The following is a 21,750-nucleotide window of genomic DNA, read 5'->3' as shown; positions in this document are numbered from 1 at the left end:
ATTAAGAACAAAAATAGTAGATTAGATGTCAAACCTGTAAGCCAACAGGAAATTCAGGCACAACACCACTGTTAACATTTTGGTTAAGATCAGGTTCTCATTAAAATTCCTAAAACTCAATTTTATCAATGAACTCTGTGTTGATCAGGCTGTTATTGCCTGACAAACCAACCAAACTCACTAGAAAGTGATGTTACGGGGCGCCTGGGTGGCTCAGTTGGTTAAGTTGTCTGACTTTGGTTCAGGTCATGATCTCACAGTTCGTGAGTTCAAGCCCCACATCAGGCTCTGTGCTGACAGCTCAGAGCCTGGAGCTGGCTTCAGATTCTATATCTCCCTCTCTCTCTGCCCCTCCCCTGCTTGCGCTGTCTCTCTCTCTCTCTCTTCCAAAAATGAGTAAACATGAAAGAAAGAAAGAAAGAAAGAAAGAAAGAAAGAAAGAAAGAAAGAAAGAAAGAAAGGTCACATCCATTGTCATGAATAATTCTTTCTCAGTATAAAAATACCAAGAAGATGTACTGGCATGAACAGAGTACTGATAAATATGGAATCCAATGAAGGGCAACTGAAAAGTTAAGAGATAATTTCACCCAGACTATAAAAAGCCATTCAACCTCTTGATGATTTATAATAAAGAGCACTGGTGACTACAATAGTCATGACTCCTAAATAGTTTTCTTTTCCCTAAATGATGCTTGACACAACACTTCATGTTATCTAATTTCTCTTCTTCTAGAAAGAAAGACACTATGCTTACGATAAAATATCCTTAAGAGAAAAAAAATTAATGCACAAATGGTAATAAATTACAACTTCATTCTAGGCCTAATGTATGCCCTGGTCATCTCTAAGCTTGGGTATTTCTCCAATCTCCTAAGACACATTTATTACCTCTTCTAGATAGGTTGCTTCTACAGACAGATAGCCAAATTATCAACCACTCAAAGATCTCTAGCCAGGTTTATTCTAAGAAGGTAGTCTAAGTGCCAAATTTTAAGGGGCATCCAAAGTGACCTCCAATAAACTAAAAAAACAAAAAACAAACAAAAACAAAAACATACACACAACAAAACAAAACAAAACCACTATGAGAAGCATATATACGCAATGATCGTCTGTCAAAAGACTCAAGACTTAGCACACAGGTAAGTTTATATGCATGCAGTGTAAGATGTGATTATCTGACCTGGTTACACACTAAATAGACAATAGGAGCCTAAACTAGAGAGTATCTTCTCACAAATACCAAAGACAGCCAATTAAAATAAATAAATAACTATATAAATACTGAATTAAGTCACCCAGAAAGAACTATACACAAGTAGAAAATAATTTCATCTACTCCTGAAACCAATACTGCACTCTATTTAATATTTAAATTTTAAAAAGGAAAAAATATGGATATAAAAAGAAAATAATTTACTAGATGTCATTAATTTACTAGATGTCATTAATAAGTCAATAGTCATATGTAAGTATTTTACACAATGCTAAAAACTGAATATAGATTACAATTAAAATAGGCTGGTAGGCAGAAAACTAAAAAGTTGGTTTACAACTATGACTTATATAAGCTGCCTCAAGCAGATGCCATAATTGTCACCTTTATGCTATTCAAAGGCATAAAGGCAGAACCTTATGGTTCCTTAACCATAAGGTTAATCATGTTAACCAGGAACCTTAACATGATCTGAAAATTGTGCAAAAGAATGCCAAAGAAAAGATTTCTAAGGACCCAGACTACAGTACATAAGATTAGCCAAGAAATAAAAACTCATTAATTTAATATCATTAAATTGTGGTTGGTAATAATCATCTTCACTTCTGTTTAGATATACATTTTTTAGATGGCAAACCCTAAAATGAAAAGGAAATATAATTTTCTTCTTGAGAGCAGTTATTATTGACTGTCACCAATAAAATAAAATTTTTCAATAAAGGCAACAGTAAGCAAAATATTGTATTCAAAGCAAACTCAAAAACAAAATAAAAAATAATCTGCTTTTTCAAAGGGTTATACAATACTACAAGGAAAGAACCTATTTTCTTTATAAAATAATGTTCCTTTGAAGTAAATTCTTTCATCTGTATTCACACAAAGTAGGCAATTACCAAAATAACAAAGCCCCCAAGGGGCTATCTATTTTATTCATTTCATTCACCAAAATCAAGGTAAATCACAGAAAATTTCTGCGATTAGAATACAGAAAATTTCAATTCTATTTTTTAAAGAATATTCTACACACATAACAAAAATTTGCACAGAGATTAAGCCACCTACTTACTAACAACCTCAAGAATGATTTTTGAAGGATTCTCCTTGGCAATTCCTGTTCTGTAACCTAGAAGATTGGTACTATGTAAGTTCAAACATCAACCAGCAGGTGCGTATTTCTTCTTCAGCTTCAATAAGATGATTCACAGTATGTTGTGAGATTTATAGAGTTCTTCACCTGCCACTTTTCCAGTATTTCTCTGCCATGCCTATTGGGTTTACTGACCAAAATTCTAACATGTTATGTCCACTCTAATCCATTTTAATTAATGACTAAATCCATTTTTTAGAAGTTTATTTATTTTGAGAGAGAGAGGGGGGCAGGGGGAACGCATGTAGGTGTGTGCACACAAACGGGGCAGGGGCAGAGAGAAAATCCCAAGGCAGGGCTTCAATCTCAGGAACCATGAGATCATGACCTGAGCCACAGAAATCAAGAGTCAGATACTTAACTAAGCCACCCAAGTGCCCCAATGACTAAACACATTTTAAGATCTTTTTCTTTCTTCTATACAAAACAGAATAGAAACTACCATAAAACATGTAATTCTACCTATGTAATTCTGAGTAGAAGATGCAAAAGTGCAGAGACTTTTTTTCATTTGGGTAAACACTTAAAATTAATAGACATATAAAACCTATTTCATATAGTTTTTTCATGTTTTCAAATGTTTGGACATTCAGAATTTGAAAACATGTTTCTATGGCCATCTAATTAGGATCAACCTCTGAGCAACACATGAAACCTACACAAATTGTATTTAAGGAAAACTAATATAAATGTGTCTACAATTGTTCTGATTTATACACAGGTATGGATAATCCAGTGGATTTTTTTTTCCATTCAACTTTTCCCAGGGGAGGAGAAGACCTGCAGTCTTCCAACTTCCAACTATGTAACTTTGGAAAAACCACATCTCTGAGACTGAGTTAAACTGATCTGCAATATGTATTCAATAATATCTCTCCTAATTATTTCTCAGTATGGAAAGAAAAAAAATAGGAACCCAAAAGTTGTCATTTAAAATTTTAAAACATTTTTTCCGTTCTTAACATCCTATCACTAAGACCTCAGATTTTTATTAAAAGAAAAAAAAATTTAAGTAATACTATTATTTGAGAAAAGATGTGTGATACCTATGACAAAACATAAAAGAACCAAAGTTCTTGCTGACTTATAAAGTTCAAGTGGTTATAACTTGAACATACTTTACCACCCAATAAACATTCACAAGGATATATCTTTGCATATACTAAGAAATACAAATGGTCTAGGGCTAGTTAAAAGACAACAGACTGAAAATGAACAGGGGGAAAACATCTCTTAGTAGACCGTATCTCATTTAATGCATCAGCTAAGCCTAAGGTAACTGCTGCCAAGTGCATTACCTAATGCTCTATCACATACTATATGACACATATGTGACAGTTTTCTTCACACACAGTACAATCAGTGTATCAGGATAACTGACATTATACTCAGGGGTACCCTACTATTACAAGTCAGTTATAAGATCTTGTCACAAAGGTGTTCATACTAAATGACAAGTTGGAACTCTTCGATTTCAAAGAGAAAAGAGTTTCATCTATATTTGGATGAAGAGAGTACTCTGAAAAGTAATCAGACAGTTATACATTTTATAAGCAATATTTCAAGTACTGTCTTATAGCAAAATCTCGACTTAAACACTTCTCTTAATTATGCTGAAGAATAAGTATATTTTAAAAAAAGACGAAAAATAAAAAGAGGAAAAATTAGAAGAAAAGATAAAGGAACTATACCAAAACACTAACCTATGGTTGTCTGGATATTAGGACTATTAGAAATGTTTCTTCTCTCTGTTCTACATTTTATTTACTATCTGTGTATTATATCAGGATGGACAGTTTTCTCAAAAATGAAACATTCAGGAAATTTCTGTTTAAACCATGAGATGTTTAAGAAAAAAAAAATCCATGGCTGAATTATAATATAGAAGTTTGTCACTTAGGCACCTGAATTTAAAACAAACAAAAAACCCAGCAACACTAGCTTTCCATTATACTTCAGAAAATTTCCCTTTCTCTGGATTAATTTTATATAAAAATTCATTCTGGAACTTAAAAAGTAGTACAGAGAGATTTATAGCTATAACTGTATAAAAATGAACATTCTAACATTGAAAAATATCACAAAGTTAACAAGCACAGGAAAGGGGGAAAAAATATTTACAAGAATCAAAAATATTAGCAACACATACTGGACAAAGGATTAACATTAAAACAAATTCCAGTAAATCAATGAGAAAAAGACAAGTAGAACCTATTAAGAAATGACAAAGGAAATATACAGCAAGTAACAGAAAATAAAATGCAAATGACAAGATACCAAACCTCACTCATAATAAGGTGAGTGCATATTTTAATAAAATGAGAGTCTCCAAAATATTAAAATAAAATTTACTAATATGCAGTGTTATCAAGTAGTTTGTACACTATTGTTAAGAATATAAATAAGTACAGTTTTTGGAGGTCATTCTGGCAATTCTTTTTAAAAGTTAAAACATACTTATCTTTTTTGTTTGTTTACATTTATTTATTTTTCAGAGACAGAGACAGAGCACAAGTGGGGGAGAGGCAGAGAGAGAAGGAGACACAGAATCCAAAGCAGGCTCCAGGCTCTGAGCTCTCAGCACAGAGCCCAACGCGGGGCTTGAACTCACAAACCATGAGATCATGACCTGAGCCGAAGTCGGATGCTTAACTGACAGAGCCACCCAGGAGCCCCAAAACATACTTATCTTTTGATTCAACAATTTCACTTCTAGGAATCTATCCTACAGAAATTATTACATGAATATGTATGACACATACTTGTTAGTACTAAATATAAGTAAAAAACTAGACACAAAAAGAAAAATAAAGACATCGTTGAACAGTTCTATAACTAACTACATACATTAAAAAGAATAATGTATCCATATGTACTCATATGAAAAGAATCTCAATATTAACAGATTAACAAATAAGTGAAATAAGACAAGTCACAGGGGAAAAAAAGTCCACGGTATTTGTACCATTTATTTAGATAGAGACAGAGCCAAGCAAATGCATAAGTGATATATGTATTCACATATATACACTGGAGCCTGAGTGAAGGGACTCCCACTGGTCAAATCTGGATAATTTAACCATCAGAAAGAACAATCTGGTAATAGGTGATGAGAACATAGTAATACTGAAAAGGAAAAATGGGAGAAGAAATTCTCCACAAAACAAATGCTGCCTAATAAACGCAGAGGAATGACAAAATTAAAAACCCCATCTTGGGGCGCCTGGATGGCGCAGTCGGTTAAGCATCCGACTTCAGCCAGGTCACGATCTTGCGGTCCGGGAGTTCGAGCCCTGCGTCAGGCTCTGGGCTGATGGCTCAGAGCCTGGAGCCTGTGTCTGATTCTGTGTCTCCCTCTCTCTCTGCCCCTCCCCCGTCCATGCTGTCTCTCTTTGTCCCAAAAATAAAAATAAAAATAAATAAAAATAAAAAAAAAAAACCCCATCTTGCAGCTACATACATAATAAATGATTCTGGCAAGAACTCATATGCCACTATGCAAAAGATTATTGGAGAATAGGATATTAATAGTCTCCAACTTGTTATGCCACAGATTACTCATTAATTACCAAAAGAAAAACAAATCGTTTTAAAATGGAGAGTTCTAGTTGACATCACCTTAACTACCATCAAATTGGCATCATAGTTCTTTTCACGTGGTGGTAAACATCATCAACATAGTATTCTTACCAAAAAATGTTTAAACTGAATCTAATCATGAGGGGGAAAAAAAACAAAAAAAAAAACAAAAAAAGACAAATCCAGGTTGAGGGAAATTCTACAAGTTATTCTAAAAAATGGCTTAGATTCTTCAACACATGGTCATGAATGACTCTAAAATGTGTTTTAGATTAAAAGAGACTAAGACACAAAAAGCAACGCATAAACATGGATGGATCTTGGATGGGGAGTAGGACAGTACCACGGTGGTAACAGAGGTATAGAGGTCACAAGAAGAGTTTGCATATTACTGACCATTAAATTAAAAAAAAGAAATTTAACGTTTATTTATTTTTGAGAGAGACAAAGCATGAGCGGGGGAAGGGGCAGAGAGAGGGAGAATCCAATCCAAAGCAGGCTCCAGGCTCTGAGCTGTCAGCACAGAGCCTGACATGGGGCTCAAACTCATTAACTGGAGATCATGACCTGAAGTCAGATGCTTAACCAACGGAGCCACCCCGGTACCCCCCCATGAAATTTTTTTTTAATGTGTTTACCTGTATGCACATGAGAAAGCAAGAAAAGTCTGGAAGAATACACGCCAAAGTTTTAAGTATGTTTATCTCTATGTGGTATGGAAGATGTTCATTTATACTGATATGTTCTACAATGAAAATGTATTTATGTAATATAACAAAGTTAAATGAATAGCACCTGTAGGGGAGTTAGACTACCAGAGAGGGATTGGTGTGAATACAGACCAAATTAATTAGTGATTTCCTATGCAAAGAGAAGCAAAATTCAGATGAAGAACAGTAGTTCACTGTTTTTACTTTATGTACTTCTATGTTTGCAATTTCTGTACATATTTATATGTTACTTATATTTAATAAGAAATATTTTAATAAAAATAATTTTTCAAATCTCCTAGTAACATAAGACAGTAACACTCATTTAACACCTCTACATTTAGGTTGTATTTATAGAACATAAGGAATCTGGGTAGAGGGTAGAGCATATGTGAAAGCCCCCTAATATTGGAAAGGCAAGTCATTCAAATTGGCAGGTTATGGAATCTAAAAGAGTCCTGCTGTGAGTGTGAACTTTATTCTAATGGGACAAAATGATTTTAAACGGAATAATATGAACAGATAGGCATTTCCGAAAAATTAGCCCTGAAGACAGTAGGAGAGCTGGAGCAAGAAGAGGCACATCTGTTTAGAAGTTAACACCCTAGCTCCCATCTGCCTCGAGTCTCAACCTTCTACTGGCTTAGACACCATTATTTTTTGTTTTCAGAGTTTCGTTATCTCTTCCTCTCTATGCTTGCTCCCAACCATTTCTATAAATAAATAAAAAGCCTAAATTTCTAAAAATCTCTTGGTGAGTCTGTTACCTGCCTTATATGAGAAAGTGTATTTTATTCTACAATGCCCTGGCTCCTTGCCATGACCTACACCTGCAGCTATAGTAAACTCCAGCATGACATCCAACTATGCATTCTTCTTCTCTCTCAAATTTTACTTCCTTCTAAACCAATATCATTCAAAGGATGATCGTCCCCACCTCCTGCAGGAGAATCCTGAGGTTACCTTTTAAAACTGTAGATAATAGAGTCCCACCCCAGGCCTATTATATCAGAGTCTCTAGGAGTAGAAACCAGAAATCTGTTTTAAACAAGCACCTCAGGTGATTCTTTTCCACAATGAAATCTGAGACCACTGGAAACAACATCAGATAACTAAATAGAGTATCTCTATTCTAAAAAGCATTAATATGTATTTTGTACACCACCCAAATATCAGTCACAACCACAGGAGAAACAGAAAACATGCAGGAGATTTAGAATCTGACTACATAAAAAACACAGGTACTTGTTAGCAAGATATCTTCAGATTCCAATCCTTATATAGGTAAAATGGCTTCAATCATTCAAGACTATCTCCAAACAACATATTATCCCTAATTCATGTAGCTGGCAATAAATAGAACAAAAAGTATTTGCCATGATTCTTTACCACAGGATAAACAACCACAAATTCATCAAGGTTTTACTTCACATTTTCTTTAAAAAAAATAAATAAAAAAGAGGGGTGCCTGGATGGCTCAGTCAGTTGAGCTCAGTCCAACTTCAGCTCAGGTCACGATCTCACAGCTCATGAGTTTGATCCCTGCGTCAGGCTCTGTGCTGGTCGCACATAGCCTAGAGCCTACTTCAGATTCTGTGTCTCCCTCTCTCTCTGCCCCTCCCCTGCTGTGTCTGTCTGTCTGTCTCTCTCTCTCTCTCAAAAATAAATAAACGTTAAAAGAATTTTTAAATAATAAAAACTATACGTACATAAAATATCTCTAAATTGTCTAACACTCATTTCTAAAAATAAACAAGGTTAATGATTCTGTCCTAAAAATATTTTTCACAAGAAATATAACTTGTCTATACAAATACAAAGTAATCTCTGCTTTGATGAGCTTATTTTAATGAAAAGTAGCATAATGCTGAAAAGCAAGGAGCCATGTAAAACTGATTTCTAAATGCAAAGAAAAATTTGCATTAACAGTCCATAAATGAATTTAATAGTATAAAATGTGGTAAAATTCATATACCTTAAAATTTCATAAAAATAAAAAGCAATAAGCTAAATACAATATATTCAGAAATATATACTTTAGTGCAAGGATCAGCAGCCTATTCTTTGCATATCAAAATGATAGGATGCAACAGGAGTTACTCAAATAAGAGAGCTGAAAGCTATAAAGAGAAAGAGGGAAGGAGAAGGGACAAAAGCAGGGAAGGAGAGTGTTTCGGTCTACAGAACCAACAGTTCCAGCCAAGGAGATACCTAACTAGGTGTTTCACCTGATAGCCCCTTGCTAGGTGTGTCTCACCTGACTGCTGCTCGGTGCTGAGGACCTGCACCGAAGCCTCCTGAAGTAACCTTAAAGTTACCCTTCGCTCACTGTTATACTAAAATCTCCTCCTATGGGCAGAGCTTTCTGCCATTTTTTGAACACATGATGTATGCACTAGCATGTCGACATGTTAAGCATGTACAATTGAAACAGAAGCACCTATGTAAGTTCCCTACAGTACTCCCTAATACGCTAAATAAAAGCTTCCTGTACTAACCCCATGGGAGACAGTACTTAGCTATCTTCCTGTTCCCTCACTTGTAACAATAACAATGCTTCCAACCCTTCCTCGGGTTGTGTTCAATTTGATGCACCCCAAGCAACAAACCTCTTGAGTTCAGTTACAAAAAGAACACATGCAACTCACTCACAACTCACAAAGATTTACCAATAAGGTATGTTGCACTCAATACACCCATAGCACAGAATCTATAATTCATTTATAAAACTGTATTCTTCGCTCTTATTTTACATGTTTTCTTTCCTCTATTATATATAAACAGCAGAGACTATATCTGGTACATCCTCTAGTTTCCTAGCACAAAGTCTTAACATTTAAATATTTATAGAATCGGGGCACCTGGGTGTCTCAGTAGGTTAAGCATCCGACTTCAGCTCAGGTCATGATCTCACAGTTCTTGAGTTCGAGCCCCACGTTGGGCTCTGTACTGACAGCTCAGAGCCTGGAGCCTGCTTCAGGGATTCTGTGCCTCCCTCTCTTTCTGCCTCTCCCCTGCTCAAGCTCTGTCTCTCTCTGTCCTCAAAAATAAATAAACATTAAAAATTTTTTTAAAAATTAAAAATATAAATATTTACAGATTTAATATTTAAATAAATTTATTTAAATGGTAGTTAATGTTTACATCAACACCATAGAAAAAGCTGTGCTCACCAAATCTCTCCCTTCAATCCTCTCTAGGTGGCAAAAAAAGCAATACTAGAGAGACAGAAATGTTGATGGGACCTATGACTCAAAGACATCAACAGAGAAGTCTAGTACTGGGGAAGTGGGGGTACACAAAAGAGTACTTTCAATACTTTCAGTGGTGTATGTACATAATAGATATTGCTACAGTCAACAGAAGGCGGGTCCTGGAGGGACTCATGCATTAAAGCCCTTTGTCTCTCTTAGTCCTTAGTAGAGAGAACTGGTAGGATCCCAAGTGATTCCATTAACCCTTTCCCCTGTTGACTGGTGGTTAAGTTTCTACCTTTGTTAGTCTGGGAACCTGATAAAGAGTAGAGTATCAATTGTGTTACTTGGAAATATTGGTTATGGTAAAAATGACTCTCCTTGGCAGACTGCATCTGAACTGAAAGTAACAATAAATGGGGGCGGGGAGTGGGGGGAGGCATATGCATAGCCCAAAGAAGATGGCTCCCAGATGACTATTTGCTTGCTATAGGGACTATTACAAAGACTCACAAAAAATGAAGACCTTGGAGGCAACCTGGAATTGCGTTCTTTTAGCCTTCTCAATAAACTGGTGCTAAATATGCCCAAAGGGTAGCCCTGAAAATTTTAAAGTTTAGATACCCTGGTAATCATTGCAGAGCTACTTCTCTGTATTATCAATGGAACTAATGTTTTCATGTGTATATGAAACATCCTGGGATCTTGTCAAAATACAGATTCTAATTTAGAAGGGACCTGTGATTCTGCATTTCTAACAAGCTCCCAGGTTACACAGATGCTACTGCTTAATGCTGTGGATCCATGAACCATACTTTGAGTAGCAAAGCTTTAAAAAACTACTGAAATAGGTAAGAGTGACATTTTAATTTAAATACTAGGAGTTGCAGAACATTTTTAAAACTTATTAACTTTAAATACAGCAAGAATTGTTATACAGGGAGAAAGACCTTGAAAATGAAAATAATTCAGCAGTCATGAAAGTTCCTATTAGGATAAGTGAAGAACTGACACTTCTAAGAGGCTGCTAACTCCATTTCAGGGGAAGACAAAATTAAAATGGAATAAGAACATGGTACACCTAGAAAGAGACAAAAAAACAAAAAAATCTAAATTATCTGGATCAAGTCACAAGTCATGACTTATTTTTTCAACTCAGGGTCTAATTAACATGGGCTAGCAACAGTGTAATGACCCAAAAAAGGTCCAGAAGATATATGTTGACCAAGATGAATATTATTATACTAAGACTTATCATCATTACTCCTTCCCAGAAGATAAAATCAAACCAAAGATTATTAAGCAAGGTTTTTGTTTTATTTTTATTTTTCTATTAGTAGACTCCACTGATGTAAAACTAGTGACGATGAAAAATTCTTCATAGCTCTATTAATCAATATAATTTATTTCTAATACTACCTAAGTATTACCAAAAATAACTTAAAACGGAGACTGAGGAGTATATCCATATCAAAACAACCCTTTCTCAAACATACTACTCAATACTACCTGGTAAAGGAATTTTTTAGACTAGACAAACACAAATAACCTATAGGAAATCAACTTAAAAAGGATCAAAGTATAGGGGTGCCTGGGTGACTCCGTTGGTTAAGCATCCAACTTTGGCTCAGGTCATGATCTCACAATTTGTGGGTTCAAGCGCCGCATCAGGCTCTGGGCTGACAGCTCAGAGCCTGCAGCCTGCTTCAGGTTCTGTCTCCCTGTCACTCTGTCCTTCCCCCGCTCACACACTCTCTCTAAAAAATAAACATTAAAAAAAAAAAAAAAGAGCTATACTCTTAAAAAAAAAAAAAGGACCCAAGTACCATGTTTGATATGTTTACTGACAAACACCCTATAAGAATTGTATTAGAATATATTAACCATCACTTTAATTCATGTCTACGAAAAATACATTAATGTTTAATCACACTTGTCCCCTAAGCCAAAACATAATGTAAAATTACCAAAACTAGAAATGTTTCAAGCTATTAGTTCTAACTCTAGTAAGAAAGCAAGGGGAAAAAAAAAAAAAAAAAAAAGAGGGAATAATATAATCACAATTATACAACACAATCTCCAACATTAACAAAGGAAATGGGAAATTACACTAGAGGGGAAAAGTTGTAACATAATTAAAAAAAAAAACCTCTCAAGAATTATGTTTTACCTATGATTTATAATTTGCACCTTAACTTTGAATTTATCTGAAGTTCACAAAATTCACAAAACTACCAACAAAGCAATAATACCACAACATATTCACCTAAAGAGGTAGAAAATTATTCAATTTCCCCATTTATTGTCTTTCTTATTTATTTATTCTACATATTAGCTACCTCTCAAAACACAAAGCTTCACACTCAAGAGCATTAATTTCCCTTTCCTGTCTTCTCTTTTTCCTTCTTCCATAACAAAAATAGGTCTCCAATTCTAATGACTCAGTCTTACAAGAAAAACGAGCAATCATTAGCAAATACTTAAGAATATTTGGAACTTGAACTGCCATTAGAGCTGGTTAAATGAATTATGCAGGAAAATATGCTACATGACTTTACAGACACAACTTGCTTTGACCTAAATGGAATTACCACTCAGCTTGATCATCTTTGTCTGCCTTGTCTCAGAAAGAGTTTTTGGCTATTTTTAAAAAATCAGAACTACCTTAAAATAAGGTAGATTTGACATAAAAGAGGCTATTCACCTGAAGGACAGGTCCCATTATGAACCTTTAATACAACTCTAAGCATGTCAAGGGTACTAATGGGGTGCCCTTCCAGAAATCTACATTTGTTTGCACAATGAATCTACTGGGTAAGAATTCATACTAAGAATCCAAGGTGCATTAAGTCTGAATCAAAGACAAAAGAACATAGAGGTGGTACATAGTACTGGTCCCCAGTGGACTCAGGCTTAAGTCCCAAAGGCAGGAGCTTTAGAAGAGTAATTGCTTTACTATTATAGCTGTGCAACCTTGAGACCACAAGGCCTCAGCAGTCTGTGCACCAGCACCAAGAGATAGCACCCTCAAAACAGATGGGGAACTATACATTCAAATACCTCCAGGGAAAAAGCAACTGACAAAAATGAGTAAGTGATCTGGGAAAGGATTATGGTGAGAAAACTAGGCTTCACCAGCAGGAGGCAGCCCTATTCAACTCTAGCAGACTGTTGTCCTCAGAGGAAATACTGCTGCCAGCACTTTAAGAGAAGTTTGAAATCCAAAACGTGTGAAATAAATATCCCAGTTTTTCAATGTTAGGAACCAATTCAATTTCTTAAAACCACTGTGCCAGCCTTAGAAAATATATCCATGGTCAAACCGATGACCTATGAAGTAGAGATAGTGCTTTCGGCATGGTGAGAAATCAACAACATTAACAGGACAGGTCATGCCTGCATCACACATCAGCAATGAGATTTATGGATATAGGCAGTGGTAACATATTTGTGATCAACAGTGGTGATGAATACAACAAACACATCAGCCGCACAGCAGTTGCTTTTGATAGTCACCTATTCTGCACCTGTTCCAAGGAATCTGAACATGCTGGGAGGGGAAAAAAAAAAAAAAAAGGAAGAAAACAAAACAGACATACACACAACCATGTTGAACTAGTCTGTTTATATTCATTACCACTAATCACAAGTGGTCCTTTATAGCTTTCAGGCAATAAAATATACATGTAATACACATACATACATACATACATACACACACACACACACACACACTTTATAGCTTTCTGGCAATAAAATATACAGGTAATACATACACATACATACATACACACACACACACACACACACACACACACACACACACACACACACACTATCATATAGTATTATGTAAACAGTTCCCTAGTCCATTTCATTCTTCCAAATAACTATTTTATACCAACCTCTCTTCCCAAATCTCCCACACCTCCCTCATCTCTACTCTTCTGCTAATGACTTTGCTTCCCATTTCACTGAGAAAACAAGAAGCATTCAAAAAATAAGTTCCACAGCTCCAACCACCACATCTAACAACCTACGTAATCTGTATCCATATATCGTCTCCCTCCAGTTACTCTGGCTACTCATATTTACTCAGTCTCTCCACTTGGTGTTGGATCCTATCCCCTCTAGCCTTATACTCAAAACCCTTGCTCCAGCAACTCCTTCCTTTTCTCTCCTTAAATGATCATCAACTCTCCTTTTCCACTGGTCACTTCCATATTAGTATAGCACACTAACATATTATATAATTTCTGCATCTGTGGTACACAGCCTCTAGGATGGTCCCAATGATCAGTGCCCTTTATATTAACAATTTTAGAAGGTCCCCTCCTACATTTAAAGTTAACTAGGGCTGGTCTGCTGAACAATATGTAGAAATTATAGTATTTATTTCTAAAATTGGGTTACAAAAGACACTAACTCTCTCATATAATTGCTTCTATCTCTTTCTCTCTGATCGCTCATTCTGAAGAAAAATGTCCTGTCATGAAGATACTCAGGCCCACACAGTGAAGAACTGAGGTCTCCATCCAAGAGCCACCAGAGAATGGAAGCCTACCAATAACTAGTTAAACAAGCTTAGAAGCAGATCCTCCAGCCTCAGTCAAGGTTTGAAACGGCTAAAGCCTAGGCCAACGGCTTTGACTACAACTTCATGAGAGACCCTAAACTGGAATCACCCAACTAACCACGCCCAGATTCTTGACCATTAGAAACTGTGTGAAGTAAAAAATGTTTGTTGTTTTAAACTGATATATTGTGGGATAATTTGTTACAAAATACATAACTAACACATCACCTAAAATAAGAAGAAACAAACCCTCCCTCAAACTCCATAACCCTTTTAGCAAAGATCCCATCTTGCTGCTTCTCTTTATATAAAAAGTCATCATAGGAATTGCATTTAATCACTTTCCTTCTTCTATCCCCACTTGAACTCTCTTGAATCAAGATAACCACTGATGCTCATGTGACTAAATTCAATGGTAAACTCTTGATTACCATGCTGTTTTTGTTCTGTTTGAGAATATTCATTTCTGCTACAGAAAAACAAAATGAGATATAAACTTACATGTACAAAGTAAAGCATGTGCATACACACTGACAGAAAAGGACAAAAAGACCAAGAAACATTTAACATTCTTGAGGCACCTAGTTACTAAGTATAGAGAAGACAAAGAAGAATCAGGATATACTAAATACACATGAGACATGAACACAATATACATGAGGCCTTAGTATGGCCACCGATCAGTGACACCATTCTGACTCCATGTGTCCACAGCCTAAAAACACAAAACCCATGACTATTTTGTAGGTTAACTGCAGAACTAAAGCTATAACCAGGCATACTTGTCCCTGGATCTAAGAGAGTGTGTCTTTGGCCCATGGTACCATCTCTGTGGGCTCTCGAGCTGAAAAGGCAGAGAGAGCCAGGACATACAATACAAACTCTGTGTACCATAAGATTCAGGTGATCCTTCCACCAACTTGTACTCTATCATAAGTGTGTTAACTAATCACATTTTTTTCCCCTTGCTTCTCTTCATGTATTTTATATTTATTTAATAAACCATGTAAGGCGCAGTTGGGTGGCTCAGTCAGTTGAGCATCTTAATTTCAGCTCAGGTCACAGTCTCATAATTAATGGGATCAAGCCCCATGTTGGGCTCTGTGCTGACAGCATGGAACCTGCTTGGGATTCCCACCCGCCCCTGCCCTTTCCCCATTTGTACACTCTCTCAAAATAAATAAGCTTCAAAGTAATAAATAAATAAATAAATAAATAAATAAATAAATAAACAAACAAACAAACAAACCAACCAACCAACCAACCAACCAACCAACCAACCATGTAATATAAGCATTTTGTCCATAAACCTTTTCTCCCACAACCTTTGAGGTGGCTTATCTGGCAATATACTTGGGAGTCTACCATTGCATTAGGATAATTTGCCACAGGACATAGTCTTCATCTGACTCTAAAACCAGAATTTGATAGTTACTCACATTTATTCTGTTTGAAACATTTTCCTTACATAGCTTCTGTGACAGTACTCCTGGTTCTTCTCCTATCCCATTGGCCATGTCTTCCCCATCTCCTCTGAAGTGCTAGAACCACTTTACTACTCCCCAGATAGCATACCCAGTCTCACAGCTTTAAATAAGATCTACAGGCTGATAAGTCCCAAATTTTTATCTCTGGTCCCAACATCTTACCTAAACTCCAGACAGTTTAAAACCAAATTTTTACTATCTACCTCAAAACCGATTCCTCTCTTGCATCATTGCAATGGTCTCCCTGATTCCTAATTTAGACCCACTTCAGTCTACTCCCAACCCAATAATCATTGGAGTGATCCTTCCAAAACATAAATCAAATCATATTAATCCTCTGCCCAAAATTCACTTAGGTCTCCCCACATCCATCACAGTCAAATCTAAAATCTATGGGGTGCCTGGATGGCTCAATCGGTTAAGCATTGGACTTCGGCTCAAGTCACCATCTCACAGTTTGTGAGTTAAAGCCCGCATCAGGTGAGCACGAGCCCCGCACTGTGTGAGCCCTGCTTCTCTCTCTCCATCTCTGTCCCTCTCTGCCCCTCATGGGATTCTCTCTCTCCCTCTCTCTGCCCCTTGCTCACTTGTGCGCGCGCGCTCTCTCTCTCTCTCTCTCAAAATAAAAAAATAAACTGTAAACATTTAAAATAAAATAAAATAAGGAGCGCCTGGATGGCTCAGTCAGTTGAATGTCCAACTTTTGCTCAGGTCATGATCTCATGGTTCATGAGTTCGAGCACTCCATCGGGCTCTGTGCTGACAGCTCAAAGTCTGGACCCTGCTCCGGCTTCTCTGTCTCCTTCTCTCTCTCTGCCCCTCCCCTACTCACACCCTGTCTCAAGAATAAATAAATGTTAAAAAAAAATTTTTTAATAAAATTAAATTAAAAAATAAAATAAAATCTATGACCTGCAAGGCCTCACCTGGTTTAATTCCATCTCTACCTTCAACACTCGCAAGCTTGTTCACTTAGTTCCTGCCATTATATAAACACTCCAACCATGTTCCCACTTCAAGATCTTTACACTTGCTACTGCTTCTTTCTAGGGCACTCTTTTCCCAAATAGTTGCATGACTTGCTTCCTTACATCCTTCAGGTCACTGCTCAAATATCACCTTATCAGAGAGGATTTTCCATTTCACCTTTTGTAAACGCAAACTTCCACCTGCCCGTTAACCACCCCCATCTACAGCATTTCCAATACTCCTTGTCCTGCTTTATTTTTCTCCATAGTCCAGACTACCACCTGATATATATTTATTTTTTTTATTTCTTCATTGCCTGTCTCTCTTACTAGACATTAAGCTTCAATGTTTATATTACATGCCTAAAACCTATAGAATGCAAGCATATAGAAGATACTCAATAAACATTATTAAAAAATAAGTGAATGAGTAATAGTAATAGGAAACATTTCCATAGTTGAGACTTGGCAGCAAGGAAGGGAAGCTTCATATGAAGGCAAGAGAACTGGCCACAGAAGCACAGACCCTGCAGGTCCCATAGGCACCGACGAATACCAGAACTATTTGGGAGGAGGGCTGTAACATCAAAAGAGCAGGTAGAGGCCAGGCCACAGAAAAACTGCTCTGTGGTTGTCATGGCCCGATAGAAAAAAATCAGGTGACAAGACGAAATAACAACTTTACCAGAGAGAAACTTGGAAGACACTGTCTCAACCAATTGATCAAAGTAACAACACCAATAACTGGAAAAATAAATATTCTATGCTTCTTAATATGATACAATGAGAACACAACTCCTGTGGCATTCTTGCCAAAAGCATGTCACCTGAATCTAACCATAAGAAAAGATAAGAAAAAAATAGTATTAAGGACATTCTATAGAAGAACTGGCCTGTATTCTTCAAAAATGCCAATGGCAGGAAACACAAGGACTCAAAAATGTTCTAGATTAAAGATGACCAAATAGGCATAATGACTGAATGCAATGCATAATCCTAGATTTTATTTTGCTCTGACATTATTGGGATGACTGGCAAAACATGAATACAGTCAGTAGATTACATAGAGTTCAATCAATGCTGAGTTCCTGACTTTGATAATTACATGGTTATAATTATATGGTAAGAAAATGCTCTTGTTAAGAAGTACACACTGAGGTATTTAGGGGTAGAAGGGGACATTATGTCTACGGTTTATCCTCCTAGAGTTCAAAACAAAATTGCTACAGGACAGAAGATAAAATAGCAAAATATTACCATGTGGGAAATCTGAGTGAAGAATATATGGGAATTCTTTGTAGTACTCATAACTTTTCTGTAAGTCAGAAATTATGTCAAAATAAAAAAAAAATAAGTGAAAAAACAAATACATTAATGAAAATGGTTCAAAAATAAAATGGGCAAAAATATTCTCAATATATTATAGTTAGTCACTCTTAGCTCAGATCTTAAAAGATAATCTCTAGAGGTGCCTGGGGGCTCTTGATTTCAGTTCAGGTCAGGACCTCAAAGTTCTTGAGACTGAACCCTGCACTGGGCTCTGTGCTACAGCAGGGAGCCTGCTTGGCTGCTTGGGGTTCTCTCTTTCCCCCGCTCTCTGCCCCTCACCTGCTCGTGCTCTCGCCCTCTCTCTCTCAAAATAAATAAATTAAAAAAAAAAAAAAAGACAATCTCTATAAATACTGGTTTAAAATTGAAAATTATAACCAGGAAAGAAGAAACTATGTATCACTCACTTAGAATGTAACTTTTTATTTTAAAAAAAAAATTTTTTGGGGGGGGCGCCTGGGTGGCTCAATCGGTTAAGCGGCCGACTTCACCTCAGGTCACTCTCACGGTCCGTGAGTTCGAGCCCCGCGTAGGGCCTGTGCTGACGGCTCAGAGCCTGGAGCCTGTTTCAGATTCTGTGTCTCCCTCTCTCTGACCCTACCCCGTTCATGCTCTCTCTCTGTCCCAAAAATAAATAAACGTTAAAAAAAAATTTTTTTTTAATTTTTTTTTAATGTTTATTTATTTTTGGGACAGAGAGAGACAAAGCATGAACGGAGGAGGGGCAGAGAGAGAGTGAGACACAGAATCGGAAGCAGGCTCCAAGCTCTGAGCCGTCAGCCCAGAGCCTGACGCGGGGCTCAAACTCACAAACCTTGAGATCGTGACCTGAGCTGAAGTTGGACACTCAACCGAATGAGACACCCAGGCGTCCCAGAATGTTAAATAACATTCTCCCAGACTAACATACTAGACTTTTTCCTGTATTTAAACAGACTTTTTTTCTGTATCTAAATTTCATGTAAAAACTAGAAATAAATGCCATCAAGAATGAAAATATTTTAACACTGACCTTCAAATAAATGTTATGATTTCCATATAATATTTCTATTTCAATCATTTAAAAACACATTTTTAAATTAACATAATCTGAAAAATAACACCCTCATACATTGAGGATTTGAGATGTCGCTTCAATTGAAACACCATGAAAGACTGTAGAAGAACTTTAGAACAGTACAAATGCAAAAGACCTGATTTTACTCATTTAAATTCAGTGTCAATTAGCTGTTTCAACAAGGAGACAAAACAAAATTACCTTCATGGACCGTAATGCCACAATTGTCACACTGAATTATTTCATCAGCATCCTCGCTATTATCTCCAAGACAAACACAGCAAATCAGAATGTGGTCCATTTTTTGAGAACTCCAGTTTTGACTCTTCTCAAGAATCAGCGAGTCCTAATATTAAAATATATCAGAAAAGTCACGTTTAAATTAAAAGATAATTTCAATAAATAAAATTCCTACTTAGTTATTTTATGGATTTCTAAAATTATGCTGCATTCTCCATTCTTTTAGTAATTTCAAAGCATATTACACTTGAAAACCCATCTCTTTGTCAAATGACCCTCAAAGCACCCTCTCATTTTTCATTTTCTCTACAAGTCCCATATTCTCTCTCCTTTAAGAAATGAAAAAGCAAGCATGCAACTCTTCATCTGCTTTGCCATTCCAGATTATAGTCTGACCCCTTAAACTAGGAGAAAGGAAAAATTAACTCACATGTAATTATTAACTGTACAACGGGTTTAAAAAGTTTAATACAGGGTTCCTATACTTTGGAAGCTTATACTCTTACCTTAAGGGAGACAAGACACACATATGTTAAACAGGAAAAAAAATCAATTCAAGATAACACATAAGCAAATATGTATGTGATGGCATAGTTACAGACTCTACACTCCTTAACTGCTGAGGAATTCAGAAGTTCCAGGGTCATCAAATTACTGGAAGACAGATCCAAGAGAGCCTGCATAGACATATCTGTGTATACAGAGACAGAAAACTATCTAAAAAGGATCCAGATTGTCTAGTTGCTAAAGAGTGAGAGTACTCTAGTAGGTTCATGTCAAGAAAGATCTAGTGTAAACTAATAAAGATATGGAGCTAATTATAATATAAAAGGAGGAAGACATAATAAATATAAAGATAAAATTAAAGAAGAGTTTACCTGTCTAATTTAAACTGCATTACAGATTTAAACTTTAAATGGTTAACAAGACGATGATTCTTATCATATATCACCAGATTGGGCATTGTATAAGACAGCACTTGAGTCTACGTATTTTAAAAACCTAACCATGTTTTTTCATATTCCTTTAAACCAATAACCACAGATAACATTTACAGTCATCATTTCATAGCAATTGTAAATGACATTTGTATGATACTTCAATGTCACAATCAATAACATTTTTTTTCAAGTCTGTGTAATACATCTAAATTGCAACTGATCTGTAAAACAAATCAGAAATGAAGGAAAAGTCAACAAGGAGGCAGTGTCACTTCTCTTGAGAATCTTACTACTTTAAAATTGGGGGCACTTGTCGATTGAGCATCCAACTCCTGGTTTCTGCTCAGGTCACGACCTCATGGTTTCATGAGTTCAAACCCCACATCTCTGCTTGGGATGCTCTATCTCCTTGCTCGCTGCCTCTGCCCCCTACTCAAGCTCACTCTCTTTCCCTCTCTCTCTTTCTGTCTCAAAATAAATAAATAAACTTAACAAAACTGTGTATTTCGTTCCTCCTTGTTACAAAGCCAAAGCAGTTTGAGGGCTTTGGACATGAGTAGGAAATACTTCCTAAAAAGAAAACTCACATTTTACAGTAGTTTGGTACATTGAACAAAACAAAAATCTACCCAGATTCTCGCTCCATCAGCCACGCTTCCAATGTAACAGCATTTGACTTAAAGCCCAATGTTCTTGGCTTTCATTCTCAGTTCCTACTTAATAACTGTTGAACCTCGAAGCTGTAGTTTTCTTATCTGTAAAGTGGTATCACAAAAATAATACCTACCTGATGAAATTGCTGTGAAAATTAGCAAGATAACTGTATGGTAACAATGTTCCCAAGACATACGAGGTACTCAATAAGTGTTCATTCTCATTCTCCTTTCCTATTTCTTATAGGTGGTTCAAGAAGAGGAATATGAGCTGACCATTTATTATACTGAGGAATCTTCCTTGGAATCCCCCAAAATGTTGTAAGCTTCAGTGAGCACTGCTACTTTAAATATTTTCCTATGGTGTCCAAAAAAGACTTTTTCCCCAAAATACCACATCTAGGTTTAAAAAATCATAGACTAGAAAAAGATCTAGACAATAACCAGAAACCAGAGTTTGATGATTGACAGTATTGGTGCTGCCAATACTTCTCTGGTGGAATTACAACAACTAACGAGCCCTTGAAAAAAGGTTTACCCATGTGGGAAACAAGTAAATTAGCACTAATAGGTAGCTCTAATTCTATTATTTTCCTATTTTTCCATTTTGCTCAGAAAAAACAAAAAAACCAGTAAATGTTTCAATTGTG

General features: G+C 36.2%; 1 protein-coding gene across 8 annotated transcripts in view; it reads right to left on the bottom strand.

The window, feature by feature from the left end:
* Nucleotides 1–21,750, bottom strand: part of PHF14 (PHD finger protein 14) — a 217,823-nt gene that overhangs the window by 181,804 nt on the left and 14,269 nt on the right. For all 8 annotated transcript variants that reach the window (XM_011280406.3, XM_011280403.3, XM_019825526.2 and 5 more), the window contains exon 4: nucleotides 19,468–19,612. In XM_011280406.3, coding sequence (XP_011278708.1) covers nucleotides 19,468–19,612 — 145 coding nt within the window. The remainder of the gene's footprint in view (nucleotides 1–19,467; nucleotides 19,613–21,750) is intronic.

The sequence above is a fragment of the Felis catus genome, chromosome A2 (genome assembly GCF_018350175.1).
Source record: "Felis catus isolate Fca126 chromosome A2, F.catus_Fca126_mat1.0, whole genome shotgun sequence".
Taxonomy (NCBI): Eukaryota; Metazoa; Chordata; class Mammalia; order Carnivora; family Felidae; genus Felis; species Felis catus.
The sequence above is the reverse complement of the archived record's forward strand: the minus strand, read 5'-3'. Positions and strand labels throughout refer to the sequence as shown.